General features: G+C 40.5%; 1 protein-coding gene and 1 long non-coding RNA gene across 11 annotated transcripts in view; one reads left to right on the top strand and one right to left on the bottom strand.

The window, feature by feature from the left end:
- Nucleotides 1-17,172, bottom strand: part of MAP7 (microtubule associated protein 7) — a 174,749-nt gene that overhangs the window by 118,418 nt on the left and 39,159 nt on the right. Inside the window, exon 1 of one of the 10 annotated variants that reach the window (XM_037842477.1) lies at nucleotides 13,620-13,940. The exons of the other annotated variants lie outside the window; for them this stretch is intronic. Coding sequence (XP_037698405.1) covers nucleotides 13,620-13,653 — 34 coding nt within the window. The 5' untranslated portion in view covers nucleotides 13,654-13,940. Of the gene's footprint in view, nucleotides 1-13,619; nucleotides 13,941-17,172 lie in introns of those variants that run through there. 10 annotated transcript variants of the gene reach the window in all.
- LOC119539190 lies at nucleotides 3,489-6,722 on the top strand. The gene is made up of 3 exons (XR_005217808.1): nucleotides 3,489-3,533; nucleotides 6,118-6,329; nucleotides 6,586-6,722. It is a non-coding gene; the product is annotated as an uncharacterized LOC119539190 (long non-coding RNA).

Genomic DNA, 17,172 nt, shown 5'->3' with positions numbered 1-17,172 from the left:
GAGAAGAATAAATGATGAACAGCGGTAGGTGTAGGGAAGGAAGAGTTCATCAGAAGGGGCAAGAAAAATTGAAACACTGAAACAGAAGACCACGAAGAATTTAAGATTGTTATGAGAACTATGGATATCAAGATAAAGAGAAGCTGATCTCTAATTAAAGTAAATGGTAATATTTTGTCATTTGTCCTTAAGTCTCAGGAGTTCCAAATTTACTTCACAGAAACATACGACTTAAAGCTAAATAAGCGATACCCTTAGCTAAAAAACGTACGCTCTTAACCAAAAGTCTGATAGAGTATAGTACTCTCTGCCAATATAGTTTTTTTAGCCTGAAAATCTTTAAAGCTATTTCCCACATCATAGTTGTAAAAACCTAGTCAGAGTTACCACAGCAACAACAAAACCCATCATAGGAAAAAAAAGAGACTGCACGACATCAAACTTGTGGAAACATCAGTTCAGCCGGAGATTCACGAGACACTTTTGAGCTGGATTCAGCCAACAAAATGCACAATTCCACTTCCAGATATATTTGTTTTCATAAGCTGGCACAAAAAGGACTTAGGGAGCTAGTAAGGAATAAAAATCCTTCTAAAAACAGGGACTCAAGCAGATATTTGCACACTGATGTTCAATATGGTATTATTCACAATTATCAAAGATAGAAGCCACCCAAGTGTCCGCCAAATGATGAATGGATAAAGAATATGTGGTATATAATAGAGTACTATTCACCCATAAAAAGGAATGAAGTTCTGACACATGCAATAACATGGATGAACCTTGAAGACATTAGGTTGAGTGAAATAAGCCAGACACAAAAGGACAGATATCATAGGATCTCACTGCTATGAACTAATTATAACAACCAAATTCATCGAGTTAGAATCTAGAATATAGCTTACCAGTAGACAGACTGGGGTTAGAGAAAGGAAAGTTCATGCTTAACTTATACAGAATTCTATTTAGGTTGATAGTAAAGGTTTGGAAATGGATGGTGGTGATGGTAGCACATTATCGTGAGTGTGATCAACAGCACTGAACTATATAGGTGAATGTGGTTAAAAGGGAAAACTTTAAGATGTAAATATTACTAGAATAAAAATTAAAAGATGAAACATATGACTATACAACACAGTGAACTCTACTGCAGATGTACAGTTAATAGTACAAGTGTAAGAGTGTTCTTTCATGATTTATAACAAACGTATTATACTAATACAAGGTGTAAATAATAGGGTGGTATATGGGAAAAAATACACCTAATGTAAATTATGGATGATAGATAGTACAATTTTAATAATCTTTCATCAATTGTAACAAAGGTAATTACTGTTAAAAAAATAGTAAAATTATAAAAAAGTGCTGTCATCAATAGCAACAAATGTTCCACACAAATGCAATGTGTTGGTAGTAGGGTGGTAAATAGGCATCCTGTACTTTACACATGATTGTTTATAAACCCACAATTTCTCTAATAAAAAAAATTTTTTTTTTGAATCCTTTATCTAGACAGAAAAGCACAATAACCATTAAACCATTGATAATCACAGCTGTATTTATTCATCCTATAGTTACAAAGTTCTGCTTTCAAGACAGAAGTGGTGCAGGCAACCTAAAGAGCCAAGAATACAAAATCACTGTGAAGATTCAAAAACATCCCACTCAAAAACCAACAGGAGGAAGTATGGGGAGACAGAAGAAGATGGCAGCATAGAGAGGAGTGGAAGCTAAATTGTCCCCCTGGAACAACTAATAAACAACCAGGAAGAACTAGTAAATAATCTGGAATAACTGCGGGGGGACAAACATGACCGTCCACTCATCATACACCAGCCTGAATTGGGAGGAATGCCCAAGATCTCAGCATAAAATCTGTAAGTAAAAACTGCAGATCCAAGCCGGGAGCCCCTCCCCCCATGGTCTGAACTGTAAAGCCTCCTGGTGCTAGAGAGCAGCTCTCTCCCAGCAAGCGAATATAGCACAGCTGAGCTCCAACCGGGGTGTTAATTAACAAGCGTGCACTGCTCAATACAAGATATGAATCCCCAAAAAGCAGACAGAGGCTTTTGGTGACGACTGACCTCAGAGAACCAGAGGGAGGCCATGGACTGGCCCTGAAGGGGGCTTTCTGTCCCTTTTTCAGCTCAGTGGAGAGAGCCTCAGCCATTTTCAGCTCCCAGTGCTCTGACCCAGATAAGGGTAGAGATGGCACAGGCGGAGACCATTCAAATGCTAATGACCTCTCCCTAGGGAGGTCTATCTTCCCTAAGAGAAAAGAGGCAGGGTTCAGCTCTATTACCCACCTTCCATTCAGAACCAGACCCCAGAGCCTGGGGGAAAACAGCCACGGGCCACACCTCCTTACACCAGTCTGGAGCTATAGGCTGACAGGTGCCATGTGCTGGGTAGAAAAGCACAGGGACTTGAGGCCTCACAGGGTGCACCAATTTTCTAAGACACCCTCAGGGAAACCAGATACTGTATATTTCTTCCTTCTGGGACCCAAGCCCATTCTGGTCTGGGAAAACCTGATTGGGGTAACCAAGGAAACTAGATGCCTAGACAACAGAAAACTACAACCTACACTAAGAAAAACGAAGTTATGGCCAAGTCAAAGGAACAAACTTACACTGCAACTGAGATATAGGAATTTAAACAACTAATACTAAATCAATTCAAAAAGTTTAGGGAAGATCCAGCAAAAGAGATAATGCGTATAACGAAAACACTGGGCGTACATAAGGTAGAAATCGAAAGTTTGAAAAAACAACTGTCAGAATCTATGGAAATGAAAGACACAACACAAGAGATGAAAGACACAATGGAAAGATACAACAGCAGATCTCAAGAGACAGAAGAAAACACTCAGGAACTGGAGAATGAGGCACCTGAAAGCCTACACACAAAAGAACAGATAGGGAAAAGAATGGAAAAATACGAGCAACGTCTCTGGGAACTTAAGGACAAAATGAAAAGCAGGAATGTATGTGCCATTGGTGTCCCAGAAGGTGAAGAGAAGGGAAAAGGGGCAGAAGCAATAATAGAGGAAATAATCAATGAAAATTTCCCATCTCTTATGAAAGACATAAAATTATGGATCCAAGAAGCACAGCATACCCCAAAGAGAATAGATCTGAATAGGCCTATGCAAGACACTTAATAATCAGATTATCAAACTTCAAAGATAGAGAATCCCAAAAGCAGCAAGAGAAAAGTGATCCATTACATACAAAGGAAGCTTCATAAGACTATGTGCGGATTTCTCAATAAACCATGGAGGCAAGAAGGAAGTGGTGTGATATAGTTAAGATACTGAAAGAGAAAAACCACCAACCAAGAATCCTATATCCAGCAAAACTGTCCTTCAAATCTGAGGGAGAGCTTAAAATATTCTCTGACAAACAGAAATGACAGTTTGTGAACAAGATACCTGTGCTACAGGAAACACTAAAGGAAGCACTGCAGACAGATAGGAAAATACAGGAGTGAGAGGTCTGGAACACAATTTTGGGAGATAGTAGCACAGCAATGTAAGTACACTGAACAAAGATGACTGTGAGTATGGTTGAAAGAGGAAGGTTAGGACCATGTGTGACACCAAAAGGAAAGAGGAAAGATAAAGACTGAGACTATATAACTCAGTGAAACCTAGGGTGCTCAATGATTGTAATATAACATACAAATATGTTTTTACATGAGGTAGAACAAATGAATGTCAACATTGCAAGGAGTTAAAAATGGGTTGGGATTGGGCAGAAAATGCAATCAATGCAAACTAGAGACTATAATTAACAGAAATGTTGTATTATGCTTTCTTTAATATAACAAAGGCAATATACCAAAGCTAAATGCATATGGTGGTGGGGGCGGGGAGGTGAGGAATAAGGGAAGGGTATGGGACCTCTGGCACTGGTGATGTTGTCTGACTCTTTATTCTACTTTAGATTAATGCTGTCTTTCCTTTTGTTGCTTTCTAGATGTCATGTTTGTTTGTTTTTTTCTCTCTGTCTCTCTTTCTTTTTTTCTTTTTATTTTGTCTCTCTGCCTTCTTTGACTGTTCCTCCTTCTTTGTGGAAGAAATGGAGATGTCCTTAAATAGACAGTGGCAATGGTGCTGAATGCATAAATACGTAACTATAAAGGGAACCAACGATTGGTTACTTAGGATGGAATGTATGGTGTGTGAACCAAACTGTCTTAAAAAAAAATGGGTCAATGAAGAAAACTTGAGGGCACTATATTGAGTGAAATAAGTCAGACACACAAAGACAAATATTGCAGGGTCTCACTGATATGAACTAATTATAATATGTAAACTCATAGACATGAAGTATAAGTCACCAGGATATAGAATGAGGCTAAAGAATGGGGAGCGGTTGCTTATTATGAGCAGAATGTTCAACTAGAGTGAACTTAAATGTTTGGAAATGGACAGAGGTGATGGCAGCACGTTGTGAGAATAACTAACTGTGCTGAATGGTGCGTGAAGGTGGTGGAAAGGGTAAGTTCAGGGTCACATATGTCACCAGAAGAAAGCTGGAGGTTAAAAGATGGGAATGTATAAAACAGTGAATCTTGTGGTGGATGATGTCTGTGATTAACTGTTCAAATATTAGAAATCTCTCTTCACGAACTAGAACAAATGTATGACACTATAACTAGAAGTTAACAGTAGAGGGGCATATAGGAAAAAAAATACACCTATTGCAAACTATATACTACAGTTAGTAGTATTATAACATTCTTTTCATCAACAGTGACAAATGTACTATACCAAAACTATGAATCAATAATGGAGGGGGGGTGGTTAGGGGTATAGGGGGATTTGAGTTTCCTTTTTTTGTCTTTATTTCTTTTCTGAAGTAATGCAAATGCTCTAAAAATTGAAAAAAAAAATTAATTGTGGTGATGGATGCACAGCTGTATGATTGGTACCATGGGCAACTGATTGTACACTTTGGATCTTCGGATAGTTGTATGGTATGTGAACAATCTAATAAAAAAAAAGATCTACATAGTACTCAAAAACAAACAAACAAACAAAAAACCAACAGGAGGATTTCTTAAGTGGTTAAAAAAATTCCAATAGTATAATTTAGGCATGTGAAAGAAAATATCCAAAGAAAAGCTACTTTGATTATCCTTTTAGTTGCTAAATGGTGTCATTTAAGATACAGTGTCACCTCAATTAATGAAATGGTACATCTTTGGACATGGTAAAAGGCAAACATGGCCAGTTCCAGGAAAAAGGGAAGTCAGTCACAGGCCATTTCCATGGTTCTCAAACGTCATCACCCTACTTTTAGACACTCAGTACCCCCTTTTCTCAATAATTGCCCCACATCCAAAACACCAAGCAATCTGAAAAGTTTTTTTTTTCCCACCCTTAATGATCAATTTGGTTATAATTCAGTGTTATTAAGAACAGCATGGATTGTTTCTCTTAGATATTTGTATTTTACTTCTCTGACACTAAAGCAAAAACTGAAGTGAATCCAGACACTGCAAACGGCATGTCTTTTCGGATGTGAGCCTGAATTTGTCCTTTCAGGTAAGTGGTAAGCAGAAGCGATGTACGGCCCTTGCTCTCTCCCTGGAAGGTAAGCTGAGCTCGTGCTGGGGGCTCACTCCCCTCAGCACTGCTTTCAGGGCCTGGAGCCCCTTCCTGCTCCACTCCTGGTCTCCTCCACCTGCAGACCCTCCCCTACGTCCTCTCTGAGCACTTGCCTTATCCCCTTCCCTTCTCCCCATCACAAGCCTCTTCTGGATGCAGATTTTAAGCTGCAAAGAATTCTGGCATTTCTGTAGCTAGGGCTGTTGTGATGTTCTTGTAACTTAATTATTTTCTGAAGTCCTAGAATTCACCTCTCCCCTGCTCTCATTTTTGTCACTCATAATGAAAATTCTCATAGACTACTGAATGTGCAGGGAGTATTTTTAAGATGAAGTCTTTAAAATTATAGGTAAGAGTCTACAATTTAAACAGATTTCCTTCCTTGTGCTTCATGTTAGGTTGAACAACATGAATTACTATTTTAGGTCAAAAAGGGTCAAATATGGCAATTCCATACAGTTCAACCTAATACCTGACCCAATTTATGCCAATGATTTCAGGTGCCAGGGCAAGCTGTTTGTGCAAGGACTGATGACAGCCAGCAAGCCTCTTGTTCTGGGACGAGGCTGTTTATGACTAGTGACCTGGATTTCACAGCCTGAGATGCCTGAATCCCATCCATTAAGTGACATCACCCAATTTGTCATGACAATGACTTCAGACATTGGGTAGCTGTGACTCACACAGCAGCATAGCTGAAGAAAACAACCAGGTGAGCAAACTGTGTAAGTCCTGTGCAAATTTAGCATCACCAACAAGCAAGGGACAAAACTGAAAACTAAAACCAATATTAAAAGTAGAGCTTTAATATATCTTTCCTCTCTTATTTTCTCTTAAAAATCAATTTTTATTATGGAAATCTAACATCCATTTAGTGGGTTACATTGGATGGAAATCCTAGATTTAAATACCCAAATTGAACCAGAAAGCAAATACATGAAAATGATGCTCCTGTAATCTTCCCCCAGATGACTAGCTGGCTTTGTTTCACTTTGGATTCTGGTCTGAAAGAATGGCTTTAACGGGAAACAGCAGAATAATTACACTGTAAATGTACTCATTGTACACAATAAATAATCGCCACAGAGAGCTTCTACATTATTAATCATCTACATTCTCAGCATTCAACCGAGCTGTTAGGGAAATTGGCAAAAAAAAAAAAAAAAAAAAAAAAAAAAAAATCTTCTCTGTTCCACTCCCCCAGCTATGAGTTTATATTCCAACAGGGGATGGTTAAGACATAAAAACAAACAGCTATAATGCAAGTCATCCTGGAATCTGTGTAATATAGGTGGTAAAGGCAACATACATGCAATCCCTTCCTTCAGCGTCTCTGGATGCAGAATTAAGAAATAAGCCAGGAGTTACTCCTAGGGTCCTCACAAATATGAAGCTTGTTTGAGCTGGAAGCTTGTATTCCTCTTTCTTTAAACTGCTGGAACCACGTACCACCCCATCCAATCTTCTAATGAACTAAGGAAAAAAGAGAAACTGTCTCTCAAGTAAGTATCATTTGTTGCAAATAAGCAAATATGAATTTTAAATGTACATAAATGTAATCCTAATTCCACTGGGTCTCTTTCTTTGGGAGTGTGCGAAAAGGCATTTACATTTCTCTGTATCTGAGTCTGTTCATTTGGAAAATGGAAGATTCATTCCCATAACTTGGCTAGGGTTCAGTAGGGCTGAGGGGAAATCATTAGATGAATAATGGATTTAATCCACTTGGGAATTACAGTATAAAGAACAATATCCACATAAGAACTGTAAAATAAAACACAGCAAAAGTAAGGAAAATAAAAATTACATATCTTAATCTTGCAAGAAATTTTCCCAAAAACCAAAAAGAGAAAAAGAAGAAATGACAAATGATATTTTCATTCAAAATATCCTGAGGAACAAAGACAGCAGCTTACCCCAAAAGCAGCTATTGCACTACCAAATAAATCACTACTGGCTATCTACTTGAAAGGAAGAAACACCACTAGTCAGAGGTAGTGTACCAACCATTTACAAAACTTTGTTTTGTAAAATTCAGGGATCACACTATCTTCTAGAACCAAAAATTCTGTTAAAGATTGAAATTACTACTTTGAATAAAATCATTCAAAGCCTGAACTATTGTATGTAATAGTGCTACATACAATAGTGGCCTGCCCCACCTCGATGGTTGCTAATGTGCTCACAGACATAGGGGACTGGTGGTTTGATGGGTTGAGCCCTCTACCACAGGACTTGCCCTTGGGAAGACTGTTGGTGCAAAGGAGAGGCTAGGCCTGCCTATAATTGTGCCTAAGAGCCTTCTTCCGCAGGCCTCTTTGTTGCTCAGATGTGGCCCTCTCTCTCTAGCTAAGCCAACTTGGCAGGTGAAATCACTGCCCTCCTCCCCTACATGGGATTAGACACCCAGAGGAGTGACTCTCCCTGGCAATGTGGAATATGATTCCCAGGGAGGAATGTAGACCAGGCAGGATGGAGAACATCTTTTTGACCAAAAGGGAGAAATGAAATGAAATGTAATAACCTACAGCGGCAGAGAGATTCCAAAAGGAGCTGAGAGGTCACTCTGGTGGGCACTCTCATGCACAATATAGACAACCCTTTTTAGGTTCTAGTGAATTGGAGTAGCTAGCAGTAAATACCTGAAACTATCAAACTACAACCCAGAACCCATGAATCCTGAAGATGATTGTATAAAAATGTAGCTTATGAGGGGTGACAATGGGATTGGGAAAGCCTGATGAACCACACTCCCCTTTGTCCAGTGTATGGATGGATGAGTAGAAAAATGGGGGAAGGAAACAAACAAACAGACAGACAAAGGCACCCAGTGTTCTTTTTTACTTTAATTGCTCTTTTTCACTTTAATTATTATTCTTGTTATTTTTGTGTGTGTGGTAATGAAGGTGTCAGGGACTGATTTTGGTGATGAATGTACAACTATGTAATGGTACTGTGAACAATCTAATGTACGATTTATTTTGTACGGCTGTGTGGTATGTGAATATTTCTCAGTACAATGAATAAAAAAAATTTATAAAAAAAAAAAAAGCAATCTGAATGCAATCTTTACCTTCATTGTTTCTTAAAACATTTGAACAAGGGACCTCACCTTTAAAAGTCACAATTCTACAATAACTGTCTTCAAGAAAGTTTCTTTGGCAAACTTATCCCTATGAAACAAATAGAAAAACCATGGCAAGAGCACCATATCACTCTTCGGGATGCGGTAACTTTTCAGAACTCTGAAACCTGTGGGCCAAGGGCTTTGCTGCAGAGGCATGCTCTTTCCTGTCTCCCCCACGTGTGGTTTTATTTCCCTATGAGTCTAAAAATGGCCTTGGAGTCCATCTAACATCCCACAGCATTCTACAGCAAGGCAATAAAAGTTGAAACCCAGCTCTACTACTTTACCATGAGGTTGTTATTTTAACTTTTTCAGCTTCGGATTCCACATTTGTACAGTGGGGTGATACAATCTACCCACCTTTCAGGTTGTAACTAATTAAAATCTTTAGGGTCCTTACTACCTTACCACTTGTTATTTGTACAGTATAAGAACCACGTCTTTCTTTTAAGAGGCAGAATTCCACGGCATTGAAGATAACTGGAGATAGCCATCTTAGCATAATAGGTAATCAATATTGGTTGGGTTGAATCACCACAACCAACCATGTGGGGGTGGGCTCCTTCAGGCTTGCAGCCTTCCTAGAAATAGATTGTTACTTAGGAAACAGAAAAGGGAAGCGTGACCACGTGCCACAACAAAGGCTGCATTCAGAGGGTGTGAAATGCAGTAACTAAAACTGAATCCTGACATATTTAGTAAGATTTGATGGCAGTTGTATTACTGAGTCTTTTTTATTGTGAAAACTGAATTGATGTGCTCAGTTAAAAGTTATTTTAGCAGTTACATTTTATTTGTATTGTCCTTGGGGTAAGCTATATGGTTTTCTGGGGAGAAATATCACTGAGCACGTAAACATCTCTGCAAAGAAAAATCCATTGTTAAAAAATCCTTAAATAGTTACTCCCCTCTCTCTAGCAGTTATCATGAACACTGAGGCTTCAACTAATCCAGAGAGTCCCTTCATTCTTGGGTCATATTTACACGAGATGAAGGCGTCAAACTAGAGAAAGGCGGTCAGTTAAGAGATAAATCAGGTCCCCACGGGTTGGGGTCAGGAGGCTCGGGGAAGTGGGAACTGATGCTGGATGGGGATGGGGTTTCTGTTTGGGGCGAAGGAAGTCTTGGTAATGGAAGGTGGTGATGGTAGCACAACATTGTATTCACAACTGTGAACTGAATTGTACACTAAAAGTGGTTAAAATAGGAAATTTTATGTTGTATATATGTTACTGCAATAAAAACTCAAGAGGGAGAAGAGAGGAGAGAGAGAGAGAGGAAGAGGGGGAGGGGAAGAGGAAGGGGAGAGGGGGAGAAGGGGAGAGGGGAGAGAGGGAGAGAGGGGGGTGGGCAAGAGAGAGTGTGAATCTGTTTCCATTCTTACTGGTGGATCTTTGAAACAAAGCTGGAGACCACTTCACCCTGTTGTGTCAGTTCAGCGGGCAGAGAGATTTCCTTGAGAGGCTTTGGATCCAGTAATGCGGAGCACAAGCATCTCTGTCAGGATTGCTCCCGGTGTCCACACACTAAGGGTGCACCCCCCACCCCCATACACACACCAACAGAGAGGAGCGAGAGAAAGCATGAAGTCATGACAGCTCATTCCTTAAAGCCAAGGCCATCACCAAAGCTTCACATACGGGGGCACCGGCCTGCTCAAAATCCAAAAGCCTTCAGCACAGCGAGTCTATTTGGCTTTTGAAATTGCATTGACCTTGTTCACCTTTATCATTATTGCCTGTCCTACACCCATACTCAACTTCTTCTACCATCCCTGGGTCTCGAAGGCCATAAAAGCTGGAGCGTGTAGAAAATTAAACTTAAGTTTCTCCCAAGGAGAGAAGGAAGGCATTATTTAGGCACATGGCCCAAGTTACTCCAGAAAAGTGGTTTCTAAACTCTTTATGTCACAGCCTTCTGTAAGAGAAGCTGGTGGGCTCTGAACCCTCTCAGAAAAATGCAGACGCAAATGACTGTGTGTGGACCATTTCAATTTGGTCATAGCCCACCTAAGCTCATTCTTGAACTGCAAGTCCTCCAGGTTCTGGGTTTAAATATATAGACTTATTTTCGTAACCAATGAGAAGTGTGATATGTAGAGCTGTTTTATTTTTTATTTTAAAAATGTATTCCTGATAAGTATATTGACTTTTCTTTGAAGGTTCTTTCTACTGGGATTTTTTTCTAGGTTTATATGTCTATGGTGTGAAAAAGGACAAGCATTGGGATATCACCCATAGATACCTACAAAATCTATTTGTTAGAAAAATGACATTTTCAAGTTTATATTACAGTTATCTATAAGGACCTAAGATCTTAAAATTTTTCCCTTGAATTTTATTCATACCGATACCTCAAAACCAGGAGGAATTAAATATTGGAAAAACAAAAATACTGATAAGAAAGCTGACATAAAGTACTAAAAGTCTTCTCAAAATAAAGGCAGTTTAAAAAGTCTTGGCAGGTAGAGGACTAAATTTGTAAGGAATGTAGGAATGTTTCAGCCTGAGGAACAATTAAGATATTTAATAAGTTATAACTGCTTAAATGTCTATTATGCTACAAATTATAAAGGACACATCTTATGTCCATATATTATTGACAGATACACTTCTTTTGTCACATGAATATACTGGCTTCATCTCTCCCCACCCTGGGTGAGGGGAGGGGGGATAGGGGTTGGAGAGAAGGAAATTAATGGCTAGTGAAAAAGGGTTCTTTTTTCCCCTCAAGGGGATAAAAGATATCCAAGATAAATAAGGGATGCTTGAAACCATTTAGAATATCAAAGGTAATGTTTGAATCAATTTAGGAAAGATTTTGCAGCTTCTGGTGCAGGTGCATGTTTATTTATTTGCACAATTTAGTTGGAGAATCTCACTGAGTTGAATGTAGTGGGGCAGGATGGAAGTTCTGCATTATCTCCTCCCAGGTGCAAAACGTAAAATGCAAACCTGCCAGTTAGTACATGTCTTGAAACATAATGTAGAACTTCAATGAAATTTAAAACTGCTCTGTGAAAGACACTGCTAAGAGAATGGAAGGACAAGCAACAGACTGGGAGAAAATACAGAACATCTATCTGACAAATGATTTATATTAAAAATATAAAAAGAACTCTTAAAACTCAATAAGAAGACAAACAGCCCAATTATAAAATGGGCCAAAGACAGGAACAGACAGCTCAGCAAAGAAGATACACAGAAGGAATGTAGACAAAAGATGCTCAACATCATATATCATTAGGGAATTGCAAATTAAAACGAGACACCACTACACACCTACTAGAGGGGCTAAAATCCAAAAAACTGACAACACCAATTGCTGCAGAGGATGTCGAGCAACAAGACTCTCCTTCATTGCTAGTGGGAATGCAAAAAGGTCCGGACACCGTAGAAGACAGTCTGGCAGTGTTACAAAGCCAAAAAAGGCTTACCACGCATCCAGCAATCCCACTGCTTTGTATTTATTTATGCAAATGAAAACTTACACAAAAAATCCTGCACATGAATGTTTATAGCAGGGTGCTGGTTTGAATGTATTATGTCTCCTAGAAAAAGCCATATTCTCTTTGATGCAATCTTGTGGGGCAGACGTTTTAGTGCTGATTAGATTGGAATCCTTTCAGTGTTTCCATGGAGATGTGACCCCCCAAATGTAGGTGATAACTGTGATGAGATAATTTCCATGGAGGCGTGGCCCCACCCATCCAGCATGGGCCTTGATTACTGGAGCACTATATAAGCTCAGACAGAAGGAGTGAGCTTGCTACAGCCAAGAGGGACATTTTGAAGAATGCACAGAAGTTAAGAGAGTAGCTGCAGATGAGAGACAATTTGAAGACGGGCACTGAAAGCAGACTTTTGCTCTGGAGAAGCTAAGAGACAACAAACACCCCAAGAGCAACTGAGAGTAACATTTTTGAGGAACTGCAGCCTAAAGAGGAACATCCTGGGAGAAAGCCATTTTGAAACCAGAACTTTGGAGCAGACGCCAGCCACGTGACTTCCCAGCTAACAGAGGTTTTCTGGACACCATTGGCCATTCTCCAGTGAAGGTACCCAATTGCTGATGTGTTATCTTGGACACTTTATGGCCTTAAGACTGTAACTGTGTAACCAAATAAACCCACTTTTATAAAAGCCAATCCATCTCTGGCCTTTTGCATTCTGGCAGCATTAGCAAACTAGAACAAGCAGCTTTACTCACAATTGCCAAAATTTGGAAACAACCAAGATGTCCAAATGGACTAACAAACTGTGGTACATCCCTACAATGGAGCATTATTCAGCAACAATAAGAAATGAACTCCCAAGCTATGAGAAGACATGGAGGAACTTTAAATGCACCTTGCCAAGAAGGCAGTCTGAAAGGGCTACACATCGTACGATCGAGCCCAACTACACGACATTCTGGAAAAGGCAAACTATAATGACAGTAAAAGATCAGTGGCGCTGGCCCCTGAAAGGGGCTCATGGAGAGGGAGGGAAGGATGATTAGGTAGAGCACAGGACATTTTCAGGGCAGTGAAACTATTTGGTGAGATACTGTAATGGTGGGTACCTGATGTTATGCATTTGTCAAAACCCACAGAACTGTACCATCCAGTGAACCCTGATGTAAGCTGTGGCGTTGAGTTACTAATAATGCACCACTAATGGTTCATCATTTGTAACAAATGTACCACACTAATGCAAGATGTCAATAGTAAGAGAAACTGTTGGGGGAAGGGGAATATATACTTGCTGTGCAATTTTTCTGCAAGGCTCAAACTGCCCTAAAAAATAAAGTCTATTAAAAAAATCCATAAGGTACACATAAGCACACACATGAATATATGCTGAGAAAGAGCATAATATACACTTGCTTACAAACCTGTAATACTTTGACCCCAGTACTCCACATTCATCCCACCTCCTGCTGGGCCCCTTCGCCATCTGACTTTGCCACTCCTCACAGCAGCAGGTGGGGTCTATTTTCGTAGTCCTTGCATCTGAGCTCCCCGTGACATGCTTTGAGCAAGAGAGCATGGCAGGCGTGACCCTGCCCCTTCGACATGAAATGCCAGCCTGTCTCTAAGGGTGGCACTAGGAGGAACTGGAGACCCTGGGAGTGAGGGCGGCCCCCAGCCGACCTAAATGTCACATCTGTTAGAGAATCAGAAATAGACAAAGGACCTTTTGAATGTCTTCCTGGATTCACAGCTCTAAAAGCAGATTCACTAAAAACTGGTATAACAAATGAAGAGAGGGCAAAACCCTCCAAAATACATTGCTAATTACTCAGGAGCCGGTCAGTGAAGACCAAGTTATCTCCTAAAAAGAGCTTAAACTTTTGGAGTATTATACCAGCAGCTAACAGAGAGTGGATGTTTATTCTTTGTAAGGCAGTGCAGTGCACTGGGGACTTGGATTGCACATCCCACTGTCCCCGAACACCCATTCAGGCCCTCCCCACTGTACAGCAGCCCTGGAGTTTGGATGGATCATCTTGTCAATGGGTGGCCTCAGACGACACACCAGTGCACCCCCATTCTTCTCGCCTTGTAACATCTCCAAGAGTAGTTAATATGCTTTTTGCAGAGACTCTGTCAAAAGCAGAACACTTCCAGTTGTGTCAGCAAACCAAACCAAGTTGATTTAAATCATAAAGGGGATTTACAGGCATTCGTAACCAACTTCAGTCTGATCTGGACATTCAGTAAGTCAACAGGGTGGTGGTTGCGTGTTGTACTTCGGTGATGGTGATTTTCTCTGCAAAGCTTTGCCCTCGGGCTGGCCGTTCTCATGACAGTCCCTTTTGTGGCTGGCAACCTAGAGGTGACTTGTTTCCTGCACTTCTGCAGGGAGTGAGGGTCCAGCAGCCCCCTACAGACACATCATTAAATGAGCCAATAAGTCTCATTTACTGTTGAAGCACATGTGATTGGATTTTCTAAGGCCAGGATGGCACTACATAGATTGTAAGGAAGGTGGTGCTTCACTGGTGTGCTCACTTTCATTTAATCATGAGACAGCCTCACGAGGCAGGTACTATCACCACCGTTTTATAGATTTTGAGGAAAGCAAGGCTCAGAGGTCATGGAACTGGCCTAAAACAATGGTCAGAGCTAGAATTCCACGACTGATACCCTTGATCTTGACTCAACTACCTAACCTTCCATACACAGAAAAGGGACTAAGCAGGATTAAGAAATCTTTGTCTCTAAAGGGCTAAGAGCCTAAATATTTTAGGCTATTTGGAACTACGTAAGTCTCTGTTGCAAGGTCTTCTTTGTGTTTCTGCTTTTAAAACTCTATTAAAAAAAAAAAAATCACTATTAGCTGTTGGGCAGTACAGAGAAAGGGGATGCCAGCAGATCTGGCTGCAGGCTGCAGTTTGCCAAACTCGGACGCATCACTGAGATTTACTTCCGTGGTGAATGCAGAACGACCGCAGGTTTCCTTGGTTTAGTAAATAAACCTGCAACCTTTACAGGAAAGTTGTGAAACAAACACAGAAAGTGGCAAGGAGGGCAAGCTCATGGCAGCTGAGGCCTCCCAGCTCCTGTGGATTCCTGGAATCTTGGGGAGGAGAGGGGACTTGCTCTCTACTCTCAGGACAAAAATTGGGTGAAAGATGCTGTTCTGGTTTGCTAATGCTGCTGTTATGCAAAATACCAGAAATGGATTGGCTTTTATAAAGGGGGTTTATTTGGTTACAAATCCACAGTCTGAAGGCCATGAAAAATGTTCAGATTAAAGCATCAACATGAGTATACCTTCACCGAAGGAAGGCCAATGGCGTCCGGAAAACCTCTCTTAGCTGGGAAGCAAGTGGCTGGAGTCTACTGGTCCCTGGTTGGGGTTGCAGCTCCTCTCTTAGGTCCTGTGCATTCAAATTGTTGCTCTTAGAGCATTTTGTCCTCTGTTAGCTTCTCTGGAGCAAACTCTGGGCTAGCATCTCCAGTGTCAGCAAAAGTCTGCTCCCAGCGGCCATCTCCAAAATATCTCTCTGAGTCCTTCTTCTGCTCTGAGGTCCTTCTGTTTGTGATCTCTTTTATAGGACTCCAGTGATTAAATCAAGACACACCCTAAATGGGCGGGGTCCATAGCTCCATGGAGATAATCCAATCAAACATGTCACTCAGTTGATTGGGTCACATCTCCATGAAAACACTCAATCAAAGGATTCCAACTTAATCAACACTAATACATCAGCCCCCAAAAGACTGCATTAAAGAACATGGTGTTTTGGGGGACACGATACATCCAAACTGGCACAGATGCCATCCACAAGGACTGTTATCAGTAGGATAACAGATTCTGTCATGCCACAGAAGAGAAACAGAAATCTACCTCTGGGGTTATTGCTTTTTTTTTTTTTTAATAGACCAATCTCTTTAATGAATATAGATGCAAAAATCCGCAACAAAATACTCACAAGTCAAATCAGCAGCACATTAAAAGAATTCTTTTTTACCTTTATTTTTTATTCTCATTTTTATTCTTTCTGGTGTAAGGAAAATGCTCAAAAATAGATTGGGAAAAAAATAGACTGGGGTGATGAATGCACATCCATACAACGATACTGCGAACAGCTGATTGTACACCATGGATGACTATATGCTATGTGACTATATCTCAATAAAACTGAATTTAAAAAAAAATCATGGCTCTTCTGGGGTCCATAACAGTTTCAAACCACACATTCCACTCCCTGGACTGCTGAAAGACATGTTCTTTCCAAATCAAAAAATTTACTCATACCATTACAATATAGATAAGTACAAAAATCTTGACATTCTCCTCCAGCTGTGGACCTGTGAAACTCAGAACAAGTTATCTGCTGCCAACATACAAAGGAAGGACAGTCATAGGATAAACATTCCCACTGCCATAGGGAGAAATTGAAAGGAAAACAGGGTTCACAGGACCAAAACATTTCCTAAAACCCACAGGGCAAACTTCATCAGATTTCAAAGTTTGAGAGTCATTTACAGAATGACATTTCACTCTCGGAGTTTGAGAGAATGTCAGTCCCATCCTTTCCAAAAGCTTATGCAGCAGCCTTGCTTTCTCCAAATGCTGATGTGATTGCTCCAACATATCCAAGTATCTGGGAGACCATCTTCTTCTCAGCCCCACCCTCCTCAAGCATCAGGGCACCACCTAGACTCTGTATCTCTGGGGCAAAGGCTCTTCCTTCTCTGAACAGTGGGGTGGTGGTCAGGTTCTCCCCAATCTCTGGGGAATGTGCCTCATCCTCTCTGAGGTGTGGGATGACAGCACTCTTCTTGAGCATCGAGGCAGAAGGCCTGCTTTCTGCCTTCAGGACAAACATGATCACTCTTTTCAATTGCATGGATAGGTCCACTCTCCTGGACTGAGATTTCTTGGCTCCCAACCTTAGCTTCCATGGTTTTGCCTTTGAAATCATCCTCTCAGTT

Source organism: Choloepus didactylus, chromosome 7 (assembly GCF_015220235.1).
Source record: "Choloepus didactylus isolate mChoDid1 chromosome 7, mChoDid1.pri, whole genome shotgun sequence".
Taxonomy (NCBI): Eukaryota; Metazoa; Chordata; class Mammalia; order Pilosa; family Megalonychidae; genus Choloepus; species Choloepus didactylus.
This window is presented reverse-complemented; position numbering and strand designations above follow the sequence as displayed.